General features: G+C 44.1%; 1 protein-coding gene across 1 annotated transcript in view; it reads left to right on the top strand.

Moving 5' to 3' along the window:
• Positions 1-16,223, top strand: part of nlgn4xa (neuroligin 4 X-linked a) — an 82,392-nt gene extending 66,169 nt beyond the window's left edge. The window contains exon 6 of the mRNA XM_079462773.1: positions 13,622-16,223. Coding sequence (XP_079318899.1) covers positions 13,622-14,510 — 889 coding nt within the window. The 3' untranslated portion in view covers positions 14,511-16,223. The remainder of the gene's footprint in view (positions 1-13,621) is intronic.
• The last annotated feature ends 709 nt before the right edge of the window (positions 16,224-16,932 follow it).

Below are 16,932 nucleotides of genomic sequence, written 5' to 3'. Positions count from 1 at the left end.
TCGCTTTAGTTCGTTGGGCTATAGCCTCGCGTTATTTTGCCTCATTCCTTTTCGTTGTTCTGCATTTACCAATAAAAAATTCTTCAGAATAATAACCAAAAAATAGAGAGATTATTCAGGTTTATTTGGCACTAAATAACGGAAGGCAGTAATACTGTAATAATACATATTTAGCTATTTAAACACCTAGAAACACTGCAAGGAGATATTTTTCCCCGTTATAAAACCCTATTTAAGTGCTCGTAACATTACATTGCAGTATATTATGTCAGGTGTCTTAACAGGATCTTCACGGGATGTGTGTTAACGCTTCCTGTATTGTTCAAGCCTCACACAGATCTTCTAACACCTCCTCCCACTGCTCTACTGGTACAGTCCTTGAAGCTGCCAAATGACACAACAGAGAGACATTCATTGGGTCCATCCAGAAACACAACGGTGGGAAACAAAACAACCGATATCGAACATCGAAATACAACAAACATTAACTCAATCAAAACTACAAAAAAGAGAAAAAGAGAAATTTATTATAACGAAACCAACCCCCATCTACATTTAGCATAACACATTATATAAAAATAAATCCCTGAACATGCCATTGTACACCCCCTTCAGTTCAGCATCTACTGGCAAGCGGAACTAAAGAGCAGTGTAAAAAGCCGCCGGTTTCCGATCTGGAGACCCAGGATCTCTCCACATCTTCCCACACCACTCTGACGCATATCATGTGTTGCCGCATCACAGGCCATCAAGTTTATGAACAAAGTGAATACATATAATGTTCTGAGTACCTCAGGCAACGAGGATCAGAGATCGATTTTGTCATGGCAGACAAGGGATGACTAAGTGTGGGGAAAGAAACAAAGTTTATTAGCACAAGCAGTACATGGTCCAAAAAACGAACACCACGAAAGTATGAATCGCTGCGGGAACAAGGCATCCACCGGCGAGATGTAGTCCACAGCTCAAAGTCCCACAACCACCACGGTTGAGAGGAGGTGGGTAGAAAACGGGGAGTCCACTCGACCCGTAACTCCCGAGGTGGGCAAGAATGCAAATGGGCGGTGCCGTTTTGCAAACAGAAGGGTAATAAAGAGAAATCTACTGAATGGTAATAGAGAGCCGGTGTGAAATGATTACGGGAATGAATTAACATAAAAAAATGGGCAAGTGAAAACTAGGTGAATCGCCGGTGAGAGCGAAGCCCTAATGGCGAAACACGAGGGCGGGGCAAGTAACATGGACACTGAGCACGTGCCCTGCCATCAAACAACGGAGAAAACATGCTCGACCAAACAAAACACACCTCCCTTGCCAGACAACACCCAGACAAGAACAAAACCACAACAAGATTTGGTGCTGCTTGGTGCAAATTTAGATTAATACGAATCTCAGAGAAATCTAATTTAATATCAGGCATCTTTCATTACAGGACAAGGAAATATAATTAAAAACTCTTACATGTTTTACATGTTGTGTAATTTAGTTGATTTAGTTATTACCTGCAGTACAGCTGGGTTTGCAGACTCCCAGTTTTTTATATTCTTATAATTGTATAAACAGTATATCCCGGAGATCATTTCTGATAACAAGCAAAAGAAATAGCTAGTATATTTCATTAGGTAGCTATTTAAAATGATGTTTAGTCAGTATTTTTCTGGGTTACCAGCAGAAGAACCAGGGGTGAACCTGGCTATTTTCCCAGTGGGACGCTGCTTATGTGGTCAGCCTTGGTGTCGCGATTGCGACAACCCAGGGGAACCAGGACGCAATATATATTATTTTGTTTTTTTAATTGTTTGACTCTTATGCACCAGTTTACCAAGGCAAATTCCTCCTACATGTTAGCTCATTGTAATTGGCAATACAAGATGTTTCCTGTTGTAAAGTTACATGTCATTATTGTGTAAAAATAACATTGTCAATTAGAATGTAATGGGATATACAGTATGTTGAACACTATGCCACTTTACTGAAGTGCTCCTCTTATCTCAAATCAAACCATCGAAGGGCTGCAGATTATTTTGGTCGGTAAAAAAGATCACAACAATTATTGCATTTACAATTTTTTAATAACTTACAAATGAAACCACAATATAGAAGATGACCATTTAATTAAACTCTTTCACAAGTGCACACACTCTGTCCAAATGGGACAATAACACCAATACAATAAATTATACATAGTTTTGTGTGTTGCAACTTCAGACCCGTTTTCTACTTTCTAAACATTTCTTCTACAGCATATTGTTCAATAAAGCCTTTCTCTTTTACATATTGTCTGTATCATACTTATTTATCAAACAGCCAGTAACAGTGTCACGTTTTAGCTTGTACAGACAAGTAATTGAACATGATTTGGGGGATGTGGTTTTGATTAAATGTCAATCTGGATCAGAGTGGGGAGCAAGCAGAGGTGAAATTTGAAAAAAAGTATACATAGCATTTATCAGATCAGTGTTGGATTATGGGAGTTTTTTATACGCATCGGCAGCTAAAACTTTATTACAAAACCTGGAAGTAATTCAGGCACTGAGATTATGTTATGTTGCGGTCAAATCGACTCCTATTGATGCTCTATATGTGGAGATGGGAGAAATGCCAATCTGTTTCCGATGGGAACAGCTAATGATGAATTATTGGGCAAATCTAAAGGGACATGTTGAGGCTAGAAACCCAACACCTAAGGAGCTTCTCTCGTGCTGGGAAAGTTAGAGAGCGATGAGAAAATGTTTGCATGGATCTCAGCGGACAAAGCTTGGAAAATGGCATTAAACCAGGCAACATGCAGTCCTACAGTCCCATTAACAGTATCCCCTCCATGGTTATTTCCCCCAGTGTTTGTTGACGTATATCTACTAGAAAATAGTAATATATTCAAAGATACCAATATTGGTGGAGGATAGGATTCAAATAGTGTATCAGAATCATGTTGTAATATATACAGATGGATTCAAAGATCTCACAGGAAAAACAGCATATGCATTTACCATTCCGTCTTTACAAATAACAGTTAATAAAAGAACGCCAGATCGCTTGGCAGTTTATACAGTTGAGCCAATTGCAATCGCAACAGCTCTACCTTAGGTAGAACAAGTTAAACTAAACGGTTATCCTGTGTTTAGATTCAAGTTCAGAGTTATTATCATTACAGTCATTTTCATCCCAAAGTATGCAAGATATACTGTAGTTAATGAGATATATGAAACTCTTCCCAGACTTTTCAAGATGAATATAGTGACTGTATTTGCCAGCTCAAAGGGGAAATAAAGGCAATGAAACAGCAGATTCATTAGCCAAGGTAGCAACTAGGCAGCAAAATAAAATGGATATTTTATTTAGCAAGACACAAATTAAGACTATTATTAAAAGTGAAACCATGAGCAAATGGCAAGATAAATGGAACAAGAGAAAAACAGGGAGACAATTTTATAATATAGTAGAAGTAGGAAAGATGAGGATGTAGGGGCGACATCCTAAAGAGGGAAATATAATATCAAGATTAAGGCTGGGCCATACATTGTTTGTATATACAGAATGTGTCTGTGAGTGTGTGTGTGTGTGTCAAGGATTATTAGGAACACCTGTTCAATTTCTCATTAATGCAATTATCTAATCAACCAATCACATGGCAGTTGCTTCAATGCATTAAGGGGTGTGGTCCTGGTCAAGACAATCTCCTGAACTCCAAACTGAATGTCAGAATGGGAAAGAAAGGTTATTTAAGCAATATTGAGCGTGGCATGGTTGTTGGTGCCAGACAGGCCGGTCTGAGTATTTCACAATCTGCTTAGTTACTGGGATTTTCACGCACAACCATTTCTAGGGTTTACAAAGAATGGTGTGAAAAATTAAAAAAACATCTAGTATGCGGCAGTCCTCTGTGTGGAAATGCCTTGTTGCTGCTAGAGTTCAGAGGAGAATGGGCCGACTGATTCAAGCTTATAGAAGAGCAACTTTGACTGAAATATCCACTCCACTACAAATAGGAAAAAGAGGCTACAATTTGCACGAGCTCACCAAAATTGGACAGTTGAAGACTGGAAAAAATGTTGCCTGGTCTGATGAGTCTCGATTTCTGTTGAGACATTCAGATGGTGGAGTCAGAATTTGGCGTAAACAGAATGAGAAAATTGCTCCATCATTACTTGTTACCACTTTGCAGGCTGGTGGTGGTAGTGTAATGGTGTGGGGGATGTTTTCTTGGCACACTTTAGGCCCCTTAGTGCCAATTGGGCATCGTTTAAATGCCACGGCCTACCTGAGCATTGTTTCTGACCATGTCCATCCCTTTATGACCACCATGTACCCATCCTCTGATGGCTATTTCCAGCAGGATAATCTACCATGTCACAAAGCTTGAATCAGTTCAAATTGGTTTCTTGAACATGACAATGAGTTCACTGTACTAAAATGGCCCCCACAGTCACCAGATCTCAACCCAATAGAGTATCTTTGGGATGTGGTGGAACGGGAGCTTCGTGCCCTGGATGTGCGTCCCACAAATCTCCATCAACTGCAAGATGCTATCCTATCAATATGGGCCAACATTTCTAAAGAATACTTTCAGCACCTTGTTGAATCAATGCCACGTACAATTAAGGCAGTTCTGAAGGCGAAAGGGGGTCAAACACAGTATTAGAATGGTGTTCCTAATAATCCTTTAGGTGAGTGTATATACCTGTATATACACAGTATATAAATATATACTGTATTTGGGTGCTTTAGTTGCAAAACTTACAAGCAAGAAACATGTCGGATCATGACGATGATGTGTTAACTGACAGAAGTTATGATTATGGATTTATATATTTGAATGTGCTGAGTGTAGTGTAAGTGCAGTTTCACCCCAGCCGGCCAGGATGATAGACTTGATGCGTTGGGGCGAGTGACGTTATAACGTCAGGGCATAAAAGAATCGGTTAACTGGTCTTTTGAACCGGTTCATTGAAACGAGCAGTCCAATAGATCCGGTTCGCAGAAAAGAACTGGACTTCCCATCACTAATGGGGGACATGGAGAGTGTGAAAATAAAGGTACTTCATATCGATATTTTACGTGTGACATCAAAGCATCATATCATTAGAAAATGTATTGATCCATGTCGATGTATTGTTACACCCCTGGTATTTATATTGCTTGATTACATAATTACAATGTGTTTATCCAAAGAAACATAGGCCTACATTGCATTGATACTATACGTTTCATAGTATTTCATTGTTTCCCTCGGGACACATGACCTTTGCGCTGCTGAAACCATCAACGGCTGTAGATATTAAGAAACAGCAGTTCTGTTACAAAGATAATTAAAAAAGTACAACTCTCAATACAGCCGTTCACTAGAGCAATACTCTAGTGAATTAAGTCCAACCCATAAGTATATCAAAGTAATTGAGCCCTTTGTTTTGGAGAATATGTATACTGTATATGCACACAGGCACTGTTTCTTAAATATTATGGGCTTAGGTCACAGACATCAAATGCCTTTGTCACATTTAGCTTTTGACTCCTAGACAAACATTCCGTAGTGATGTTAGTTCCTGGTGTATCAATTTTAGTTTCCTTTTATTTGTTGTAATTTCTTCATTTATTGTTTGTGCTCTTGGTCCTTAGTGGCTTTTATTGTGATTAACACTTTCTGTTATCTGTCTCCCACTTTTTCTTGTATCTTTCAGAAATCTATCGTGTTTTGTACTGTAAAGAAATGACAGCATGTATCATGACAAAGCCTTTAGTTCCAGCGACATCATTTAAGTGTCTTGAAGTTTTCAGGTTGTTTTGGGGACTAATTCATTCTAAAGTTAGCACAAACCGAGGCTAACTAGACCATCAAAACATTTTAGTCATCCTTTGAATGCTTTCACAGTTCTTAACTGAATCAGAGCATAGTTTTGAATTAATATATAATGCCATTTGACTATAAGATAATAAAGATAATGAGTGCATTAGTTTCTGTATGTGAATTTACATTTACATTTATTCATTTGGCAGACGCTTTTATCCAAAGCGACTTACCCTTAATTTAATTTAAATAAAAGGAGCAGATTGTTCATGTGTACCATCATTAGTTATACGGTATTCATTTGGAGAGCCAATGTCATATATCAGGTCATTTTGAAATAAGCAATTAACCAGTTTATAATTTAATTTACGGGCCATTTCACTTAGCTTTCTATTTTCAGAAACCTTTAGATGGTATATATACCAATATGCTGCTATAGATACTGAAGTCCATTTACAAAAGCAACATACAGATTTTATTAAAGGGATCGGTTACCCAAGTCTGCCATAATTTACAAACCTCCGAGTTGTTCCAAACAAAATGAACACAAACAGTTGTAACCAAACAGTTCTTGGACCTTATTGACTAACATAGTAGGAAACATTACTTGTTTTTTGTTGAAGACAACAGAAGATATTGTAATAAAAGTAGTACAACAGTTCTTGTGCCCTTTTGACTACCATTATAATTTTTCCTACTATGATTGTCAATGGGGTCAAAGAACTGTTAGGTTACTCAATTCAAGAATGTTCATCAGAACAAAGACATATACAGGTTTGGACAGTCGCGGTTCTAGCTCCCATAGCGCCCTGGGCAAAACACCTTTTCAGCGCCCCCTCCTTTTTAACTGTGGCATGTTAATATTTAAATTTAAGGTTTATATATTAGTAGGGATTAATTGAATATGTCAGAAAACTGCCTCAACATCGTAAATATTCAAAGTTTACGTCAATACGCAGATAAAAACAGCGCAAGATCGATTTCAATCATTTAAGCAGTTTTCCAATAATACTAAAATACTAAAAAACAAACTACCCAAATTCTACTTTTATCAGATCAAGCACTAGCTGTAAAGTGTAGGTAGGCTACTTCATCTACCTGTAGATGAGTCCGTCCATTATCTGCTGTGAGCGGAGACAGTGAACACAGACTGTGAGCGGGAAATGTAAAACGTCTCGGTTACGTATGTAACCTCTGTTCCCTGATGGAGGGAACGAGACGTTGTGTCGAAGCCGACAGATGGGGTTCGCCCTTGAGAACCAATCATCTCTGACTGTTTTGAAAAGGCCAATGAAATTGGCAAATGAAATTTGCATGCCGGGCTCCGCCCCCGGATATCCGGGTATAAAAGGGGAGCCGGCGTGCTCATTCATTCACCTTTTGTGCTGAGGAGCCCGAGAGCATCTCGTGACTGCTGCAGCGGACGGCTAATGTGGTGGCATGAAGGACACAACGTCTCGTTCCCTCCATCAGGGAACAGAGGTTACATACGTAACCGAGACGTTCCCTTTCTGTCGGTCTCTCGACGTTGTGTCGAAGCCGACAGATGGGGTTCCTATTGAAAACGCCACGGCACTAGCCGCGTCACAATCTCCAGCGAAGCGACGTTGACCAGCCTAGGCGAGTCAGACGTAAGCGCTCTCGCGAAATTGTAACCTTCCAGTAGGTAGACAGGGGGTCCCAGAGCTTTAGCAAGATGGGTAGCCCCTGCCCTCGGCCATCTCAGACGGCTCCAATGGCGAGAGCCATCCGGTACCGTAGGACCACTGGGTAAGCGCTACTCCCTCAAGGGGGAGGTGCGCTACGGAGACCAGTTCCCAGCTTTTAGGGGGGAAACAGTGGAGAATCAACATGGTCTTACCGGCAGGGAAGAACTCATGGGAGGTATGTGCGGGACGCCGCAAGGTGGATGTCCACCTGGGGGAGGTCATGGGTACCCGAAGGGGAACCAAGTCATGACGAAATCTCAGACGGAACCACCCTGCTGGGGGGTTACTACGTCTGGAGCACTGAGGTCGGTTAGAGCTACACGTGGCTAACTCAGCTTGGGCCCGCCACAGGTGGCAGGCTACTCCGCCCAGCCCACTGCCTTGAGTGCTTAGTGAAGGATGGAATGCCTATTCTTCGCCCGAGGGGAAAGAAGGGAGGCAGATGATCGCGCACTGACCCACGGGGGGGATGGCGCTCTTTCACATGCGTATGCCCTGCCGGCCGCTGGCCTCACCTGGTGTTACCCTGTAAGACTCGAGCTGACACCGGTTCCACGCGGAGGTTGTAGAACCTCGCGAAGGTGTTGGGCGTAGCCCAACCCGCAGCTCTGCATATGTCTGCCAGAGAGGTGCCCTGAGCCAGTGCCCATGAGGAGGCAACACCCCTGGTGGAGTGTGCTCTCACTGCCAGCGGGCACGGGCAGTCCTGAGATCGGTACGCCGCCGTGACCACTCAGGATCTCCTCGTCCCATCCAGGAGCCAGACGTGGAGGTTCCAGAGGTCTGGTCTCGGGTGCCGCAACATGCCCTTCCCCTGCGAGAGAAGGTCCTTCGTCAGGCGAATTTGCCAGGGGGGAGTTGTCGTCAGAAGCATTAGCTCCGAGAACCAAGTCCGGTTGGGCCAGTACGGTGCAACTAGTACCACTTGCTGCTCCTCTTCCCTGATCTTGCACAGGACCTTTGCAATGAGGCTCACTGGGGGGAAGGCGTACTTCCACTTGTCCCGTGGCCAGCTGTGCGCTAGGGCATCCGTGCTGAGGGGGCCCTCGGTCAGGGAGTACCAAAGCGGGCAATGGGTGGTGTCCGGGGAGGCAAACAGGTCCACCTGTGCCCGCCCGAACTGCACCCAAATAAGCTGGACTGCACGGGGGTGGAGTCGCCACTCTCCACGGGGCGTTGACTGACAAGGAGCGCATCGGCTGTCTGGTTCAGGTCGCCCGGTATGTGGGTGGCATGCAGAGACTTCGTCACCTGCTGATTCCACAGGAGGAGGCGCCGGGCAAGATGCGTTAACTGCCGTGAGCGGATGCCACCCTGGTGGTTGATATACACCACAGCAGTCGTGCTGTCTGATCGGACCAGTACGTGCTGGCCCTGGACGAGGGACCGTAGTCCTCTCAGTGCCAACAGAACAGCTAACAACTCTAGGCAGTTTATATGCCAACACAGGCGGGCCCCCGTCCAGCGCCCCGACACTGTGTGCCCTTTGCACACCGCACCCCAACCCTGTAGGGAGGCGTCGGTCGTTACCACGACGCGCCTCGGGACCTGCCCCATAGGGACGCCCGTCCATAAAAAGGTCACTGATGACCACGGGGTTAGGATACGACGGCAGAGAGGCGTAATGACGATCCGCCTCCTGCCTGTGTGCCACGCTCTCCAGGGAACTCGTCTCTGTAGCCAGTGCTGAAGCGGTCTCATGTGCATCAACCCGAGGGGAATTACCTCCGCCGAGGATGACATGTGGCCCAGGAGCCTCTGAAACAGTTTCAGGGGGACTGCTGGTTGCCGCCTGAAGAGGTTCAGGCAGTTCAGCACTGACTGTGCACGCTCTGAAGTGAGTCGCGCCGTCATGGAGACAGAGTCGAGTTCCATACCGAGAAAAAAGGAGCTCTGCGCAGGGGAGAGCTGGCTCTTTTCTCGGTTGACCCGTAACCCCAAACGGTCTAGGTGCCGGAGCACCATATCCCTGTGTGTACACAACAGATCTCGCGAGTGTGCCAAGATAAGCCAGTCGTCGAGATAGTTGAGTACCCGCACACCTCTCTCCCTGAGGGGAGTAAGGGCGGCTTCCACGACCTTCGTAAAGACCCGTGGGGACAGGGACAGACCGAATGGGAGGACCCTGTACTGATATGCCCGCCCCTCGAAAGCGAACCGTAGGTACGGCCGGTGACGAGGGAGAATCGAGACATGAAAGTACGCGTCCTTCAGGTCGATAGCCACGAACCAATCCTGACGCCTGACGGACGTCAAGATGCGCCTCTGCGTGAGCATCCTGAACGTCAGATTTTGAAGGTGCTTGTTCAGGGTACGCAGATCTAGAATGGGGTGCAACCCTCCACCCTTCTTGGGGACGATGAAGTACGGGCTGTAAAACCCGCTGGACATCTCGGCCAAGGGGATGGGCTCGATTGCTCCCTTCGCCAGAAGGGTTGCCACCTCCTCCCGCAGCACGGGAGCATCCCTGCCTCTGACCGAGGTACAAAGGATGCCCCGAAACTTTGGCGGAGGTCTGGCAAACTGGATCGAGTAGCCGAGACGGATCGTGTTCTCCAGCCACCTTGACGGTCTGGTGAGTGCTAACCAGGCACTCAAAGACTGCGACAGGGGCACTAGAGGTACGATCTGCTTCATCGCCCCTGGGGAGGGCGGTTCGCTGGCTAGCGGTGCCGGCCCCACCTCGTGGGGGGGCTGGCTCCGCTGACTTACCTGCCTGGCGGTGGCGCAGCTCAACGCACCGTCGAGGTGAGAGTGCTGAGGGCTGTGCAATTTTATACTCTGCCTTGCGTGTCGCCACAACGCAACGATGTGCTTGATGGCCTCTGTCTGCTTCTGTACTGCCGAGAACTGCTGCGAGAAGTCCTCGACAGTGTCACCAAACAGCCCCCCTTGCGAGATGGGAGCATCGAGAAAGCGAACTTTCTCGGCTTCACGCATCTGCGCAAGGTTTAGCCAGAGGTGCCTCTCGTGGACCGCTAGTGTGGACATCGTCCGACCCAAAGCTTGCGCCGTCACCTTCGTCGCCTGGAGGGCAAGGTCGGTGGCAGTGCGGAGCTCCTGCATGATCTTTGGGTCGGTCTTACCCTCGTGGAGCTCCTTCAGTGCCTTGGCCTGATGGACCTGCAGGATGGCCATGGCATGAAGGGCTGAGGCAGCCTGTCCAGCAGCGTTATAGGACTTCGACACCAGCGATGCCGAAACCCTACACGGCTTAGATGGGAGTCTAGGTCGAGACCTCCAGGTGGCCGCCGTCTGCGGGCACAGGTGCACCGCGACTGCACATTCAGCCTGGGGAACATCGACGTAGCCCCTAGCTGCCCCACCATCAAGGGAAGAGATGGCGACAGAGTCAGCTTGACGGGAGCGAGCCGAAAAGGGGGCGCTCCAGGTCTTACTGATCTCCTCATGCACCTCGGGGAAAAAAGGTACAGGGGGCGTGCACGGCTTGGAGCCGTGCTCGGACCCGATGTACCAATTATCCAGCCGCGAGCGCTGGTGCATGGGCGGTGCGGTGCACTGCAGCCCGATGCGTGCGGCGGCCCGATAGAGCATGGCCGACATCTCGACGTCTGCTTTTTCCTGAACTCTATCTCCAGGAGGAGACGGCTTGAAGGAATCGTCAGGGTCAGATGCCAGAATGTCGCCCTCCGATGCTGCGAGGGACATCTCATCGTCGTCATGCATCGAGCCCGATTGGGAACGGTCAGACGAGCGAGACGGTGCGTGAACGGTCTGCGAGCCATCGGCTGACGGATTTACGCTCACGGAAATCCCCATGCCACCAAGCTGCTCGCCGCAGCTGACGGCGGGGCCGTGGCCACCGCGGTCGCAGAGTGGGAAGCAGACGAGATGGTGGCCGGCACTCGAGAGAGAGCACAGCCACCCGTGACCGCAACGTCTGTATAGCCATCCGCCCGCAGTGCGGGCAGGATGACTCCACGAAGGCTGCCTCAGCGTGCTGGACCCCCAAACACCTGATCCAAGCATCGTGTCCGTCCCCCTCCTCAATGAGGGAACCGCAACCACGAGAGCAGCGGGACATGCCACGCTGAGAAATCTTTAGGAAATTATCTCTTTCAGTAAACACCTCTGGAACTGCTGAAACGCCGGGGGGATGATCGCTTGGAAGGGACAATCTGCTGCACCACGTCAAGAATTCAGCTCTGTCAGTCATACGAGCGAAGGCTCCGAAGAACAAAAGGTGAATGAATGAGCACGCCGGCTCCCCTTTTATACCCGGATATCCGGGGGCGGAGCCCGGCATGCAAATTTCATTCGCCAATTTTATTGGCCTTTTCAAAACAGTCAGAGATGATTGGTTCTCAAGGGCGAACCCCATCTGTCGGCTTCGACACAACGTCGAGAGACCGACAGAAAGGGAACCCAGAGCGGTAAACACAGATCTCTAGCGGAGTTATAACAGAATGCTTTTAGCAAGGATGTGAGCCCATTCCACTTCACTCATACAGCCTATCGAGCAGTTCGCTGTTGCATGCATGCTGTGCTAGTGTGAGGCATTTACACAGAAGTCTGCCGAAGCTTCTCAAAATTATTGGGCATATTACGTGCGTATTTTTTTTTGTGGGCGCACTGTGCCGTCCCCTGGAAGATGCCACCCTGGGCGGCTGCCCATTTCTCCCATGCGAAAATCCGCCACTGGTTTGGAACAACTAGAGAGTGAGTGATGTCAGAATTTTCTTGTTTGGGTGAACTATCCCTTTAAGTGGCTCAGAAAACTGAATTCACAGTAAACTTAATTAAACACATGAGATGGTCCATTTTCTATTAAAAACATTACTGTTCTAAAAATCTATAAACAACACCAGAGTAAAAATCTAATAAGTCAATAGATTCAAATGGAGAATTCTTTAATTTTTATGATTTTCTGACTTGATCTTAAAATGTTTTTTGTACATACAAAAACAATATTATTACAAGGCGGCCATTTATGACATTCAAAACAAAGCGTAACATGTTTTTAAACACCACTGCAAAAATCAGATTGTTTTTCATATTAAATCCATTTTGTTGACAAAATAATTGTGTTTTGCTAAACTATGTAAAAAGCCTGTTGACAAAAGATGACTGCCAGGGTCATTTTTCAAACAAGCATATTTTGATCTGTGGAGGAGGGAAGCTATTGCTCCAGCAGCAAACCCTGACAGTGCTAATGCAATCAGAGAGAAACACCAGCCTGGTTGTACCACCTCATCTCCATATTTAGAAATCTTTTATGCCTGGCTATGTTGTCTGCTGTGCTCCCAGACTGAATAATGTGTAGGAGTGGTAAATTGGCTTTCCTGTTGAAACCTTTAGCACCAGGTATGCTCTTTATGTGGCTGGGAAATGTACACCAGTAATGACTTTTCAAATACACATCAATGTTGTATTTTTGAGTTCAAACGTATAATTTATCAAATTGTCTTGGGCAGAATTAGGTCGGTTATGAAAGTGCATAAAAAATATGTCCGTGCGTCATCCTGTTGGCTGGAGCGCTGTGTGTAAATAAAAGGCAACTGAATTGCATCTATGTTTCTATGTTATCCTTGCGTTCAATATCTTAAAGTTAAGCTATTGATATTGCATGTGTTCTCATACAATACTAGTTCTAGAGGTTAAAGGTCCAGTGTGTAGTTTTTTGGAGGATATATTGACAGAAATGCATTATACATAACTTTGTGTTCAGAGGTGTATAAAGACCTAACATAATGAAGCGTTTTGTTTTTATTACCTTAGAATGAGCGTTTTCTATCTACAGTATATACAGCGTGGGTCTTCTTGGATTGAATGTGATGTCATGTGGCCATGTTGTTTCTACAGTAGCCCTAAACAGACAAACTGCTCTACAGAGCACCTTTCATAAATACGGTATCTCATTCGGGAAAGAAGCAAAAATGTGACAACATCTTCATCCTCTCTCAGCCTCCGTAGTGCTTCGAAAGGGAGGGGGAAGGGTGGGGTGAGCGGTTGGTTGCAGTTTGCAACCTCACGGTTAGATGCCACTAAAAATGACACAATGGTCCTTTAAGTTTAAAAAGATTATGTTTGTACTATCCTTGGCACAGCTTTAGTATTTACTGTGAAAGATCTTTATGGACTGATGTTTTTTTTATTCTCTTTTCAGGGATCCAAATCAGCCAGTTCCACAAGACACCAAATTCATCCACACTAAGCCTAACCGCTTTGAGGAAGTAGCCTGGTCTAAATACAACCCCAAGGACCAGCTCTACCTACACATTGGGCTAAAGCCAAGGGTGAGGGATCACTATCGTGCGACTAAGGTTGCCTTCTGGTTGGAGCTAGTACCTCATCTTCATAACATCAATGAACTATTTCAGTATGTTTCAACCACGACTAAGATACCCCCTCAGGATACTACCCCTTTTCCTTATACTAAGAGACTAGGTAAAACATGGCCGTCCACCACACGCCATCCTGGAGTTCCTCCTGCCAACACCAAACAGACAACAGACCAGCGTAAAGGCAATGATTTGAGTGATGACTCAGCCGTGGTGATTGAGACAAAGCGAGATTATTCCACTGAACTCAGCGTGACTATCGCGGTTGGTGCCTCCCTCCTGTTCCTTAACATTCTGGCCTTTGCAGCACTCTACTACAAGAAGGATAAGCGACGACATGATTCCAACCGACGAGGGCCCAGCCCACAGCGAAACTCTGCTCCGGTTAATGCAGCAGCTAATGCTAATGACATAGCACATCTGCAGAGTGAGGAGCTTATGTCACTTCAGATGAAACAGCAGCAAATGGAGCATGAGCACCATCATGAGTGTGATTCTCTCCAAGCCCATGACACGCTTCGTCTTACCTGCCCGGCAGATTATACACTTACTCTGCGACGGTCACCTGACGACATCCCACTTATGACACCAAGTACCATAACAATGATTCCAAACTCACTGGCTGGAATGCAACCTCTGCACAATTTCAACACCTTTGGAGGTAGCCAGAACAGTACCAACCTGCCCCATGGGCACTCCACCACCAGGGTATAGCTTTGTGCTGTGCACTGGAAGTGGTCTGAAAGTAGCTTTTTCACAACTACATGGTCTGCTGAGGCATGGGTTAACAACCTTTGTTTGTCATTGCGAACTGAGCTGACTTTGTTCTACTCTGAGACTTATCTTGGTGGATGAGATGTTATTTTCCTATGAAGCCCTCTTGCAGAATATAGCAAAGTAAAAATGACCTACTTGCGAAAAAATGAATGTTACTAAAGTAATACTTTATTTGGAGCCAGGCTTGAAAAAGGCAAAGGACTTTACATCAAAAGACAAGAGAAACTTATTCTGAGGAACTGTTTTGCTTGCATAGAGAACATATACACACAAACAATAAAAGGGTTATAAAGGTTCAGACTAAACTTTGTATGTGCCATACCTTATGTCATACACCAAGAGCAACAAAGAGCAATGTAATTATGTGAGATTTAAATTTCAATTGTTATTTTCCGAGTGTTGTCAAATACAGAACATATTAAAATCCCAGCCTGAAATGTAATTATAATGGAATTTGTAAAGGTGATACAAATGTAAATACACGTGAGTCAATACAAATATTAAAATAATTACAAAAGCTTTTATTGCTATTTAGTTCAAAATATGACTATTAATGAGCTTACACTTTTTTTTTTTAGGGTATGTGTAAATATATATCATTTTCTTTTGTTTTGTTTTATTTGATTTTATTTATTATTATCTTTTTTGTTTCATGTCTGTGCTAAACAGCTTTTACACAGAAAATCAAATAAAAGAAGACAGCTTTCTTATTCCAAAGCCTTTTAATATCCCTTTCAATCATCTGAATGTTCTTTTGTCCCAGTCCTTAATGAACATTGCATGTTTGAGTGTTGCTTTACATTTGATGACCCCCTATAGTGACCCTGTACAAATCGTCAAAATGAAAGATGGCCTCTAATTACATTGCAGTGCTGGGCTTAGCTGCAATTCCAGCTGTTCAGAGACATATTTTTAACATTTGTCTCATTATGCTTAATCTTGGGGTTTTGATGGAGGCGGGCTGTCTCAAATCAGAGCAATTTCTACCCACCCGATTTGCTTTACATGCATACATTTCTCTATTTTAATATGTTTTTGTTCTGTATCGTCACTGCCTGAGCTTCATATGTGACCAGCATTGTATTCTTAAAAATATCTATACAGAAATAATCCAGGCAGTGAATTTGGATATCTTTATTAGTTGGATATGTTTGTAAAGAAGTAAATGTTAGATATTTCTATTCGTAACATGCTAGCAATATGTAAAGTGCTGTGCCAGGCTTGTGATATTTTGGGTTAAAACGTAAGTGAATGAGTGTAAATAAAAAAATATGATTACTATAAATAAATACACGGAAATAAAATAAAAGAAATGATCCCCAATATTTTTTAAGTTTTGCATCCTATAACAAAAGACGTTAAAAGCGGAAGAAAAAATTGAAGTTTATAAATGCTAAATGAAAGTTTATAAAGTTACATTTGTATATTGATTCATTATTCATTTTAGCCCTTGGTTTTGTCAGTATAACAAGGCTAAAAATGTAGGACTCTTAATAATAGTTTGTCTTATATTGTTTGCTGTTTTTGCCTTAAGTGATAGATAATATTTCTGGCTGGACACCTGTATAAATTTTTCTGCAGCATTTTTAATAAAATATCACAGTATTTTCTAAAACTTTGTCTGCAGATCTGTTGAATAAACCTTTAATGAAAAAAAGAACCTACCAAGGTGAAACTGTTTTCTTTAATAACAACAGCATATCACGTTAGCCAATATGTTATGTTTCCAAAATGGTCTTACATGTTGTTATTTAAATGGGTAAAATGTTGTGGCTATCCAGATTTTTTTATCTATCATTTTGAATCACATAAGTGTTACTGTAGTTACACAAAGAATGGTTCTTTGGAAGTTTCACGATAATATACATTAAAGCAAAACCAATTAGACAGCAGTAGGTGACAGAAAATGCATTGGTCCCTTTCATTTTGTATACAAGGCTTGTTTACTAGTACAGTATATATACATTCAATGCACACTTTTCTGTTAACACTGCAGGATATTGGGTTATGAATCTTGCTAATGTGACAAAAAAAGACATCAAACAGTTGGGATTACTATACAGTGGCGGAGCCAGGGATTTTTCATATGGGTGGCCGGGTAGGGGCCGGTAGTTACTTTGGCTTGGCACAGAAAATATCATCATGGATGCATTCGCACTCATCCAACCTTAAAACACTTTAAAAGTACTTAAGGTGTTAAAACAACTCGATAATGATGATTTATTTTTTACAAACGGAAATACAACACGTTCATTAACAAAGAACTGCCAATGAAGTTACTTTTTTCCCTGCATTTCTTTCTAAATGAGGAATGCAATAAAGCATCTTACCATTTAAACAATCAAAAAGTCCTGCATGT

This window comes from Barbatula barbatula, assembly GCF_947034865.1.
Source record: "Barbatula barbatula genome assembly, chromosome: 8".
Classification (NCBI taxonomy): domain Eukaryota; kingdom Metazoa; phylum Chordata; class Actinopteri; order Cypriniformes; family Nemacheilidae; genus Barbatula; species Barbatula barbatula.
The sequence above is the reverse complement of the archived record's forward strand: the minus strand, read 5'-3'. Positions and strand labels throughout refer to the sequence as shown.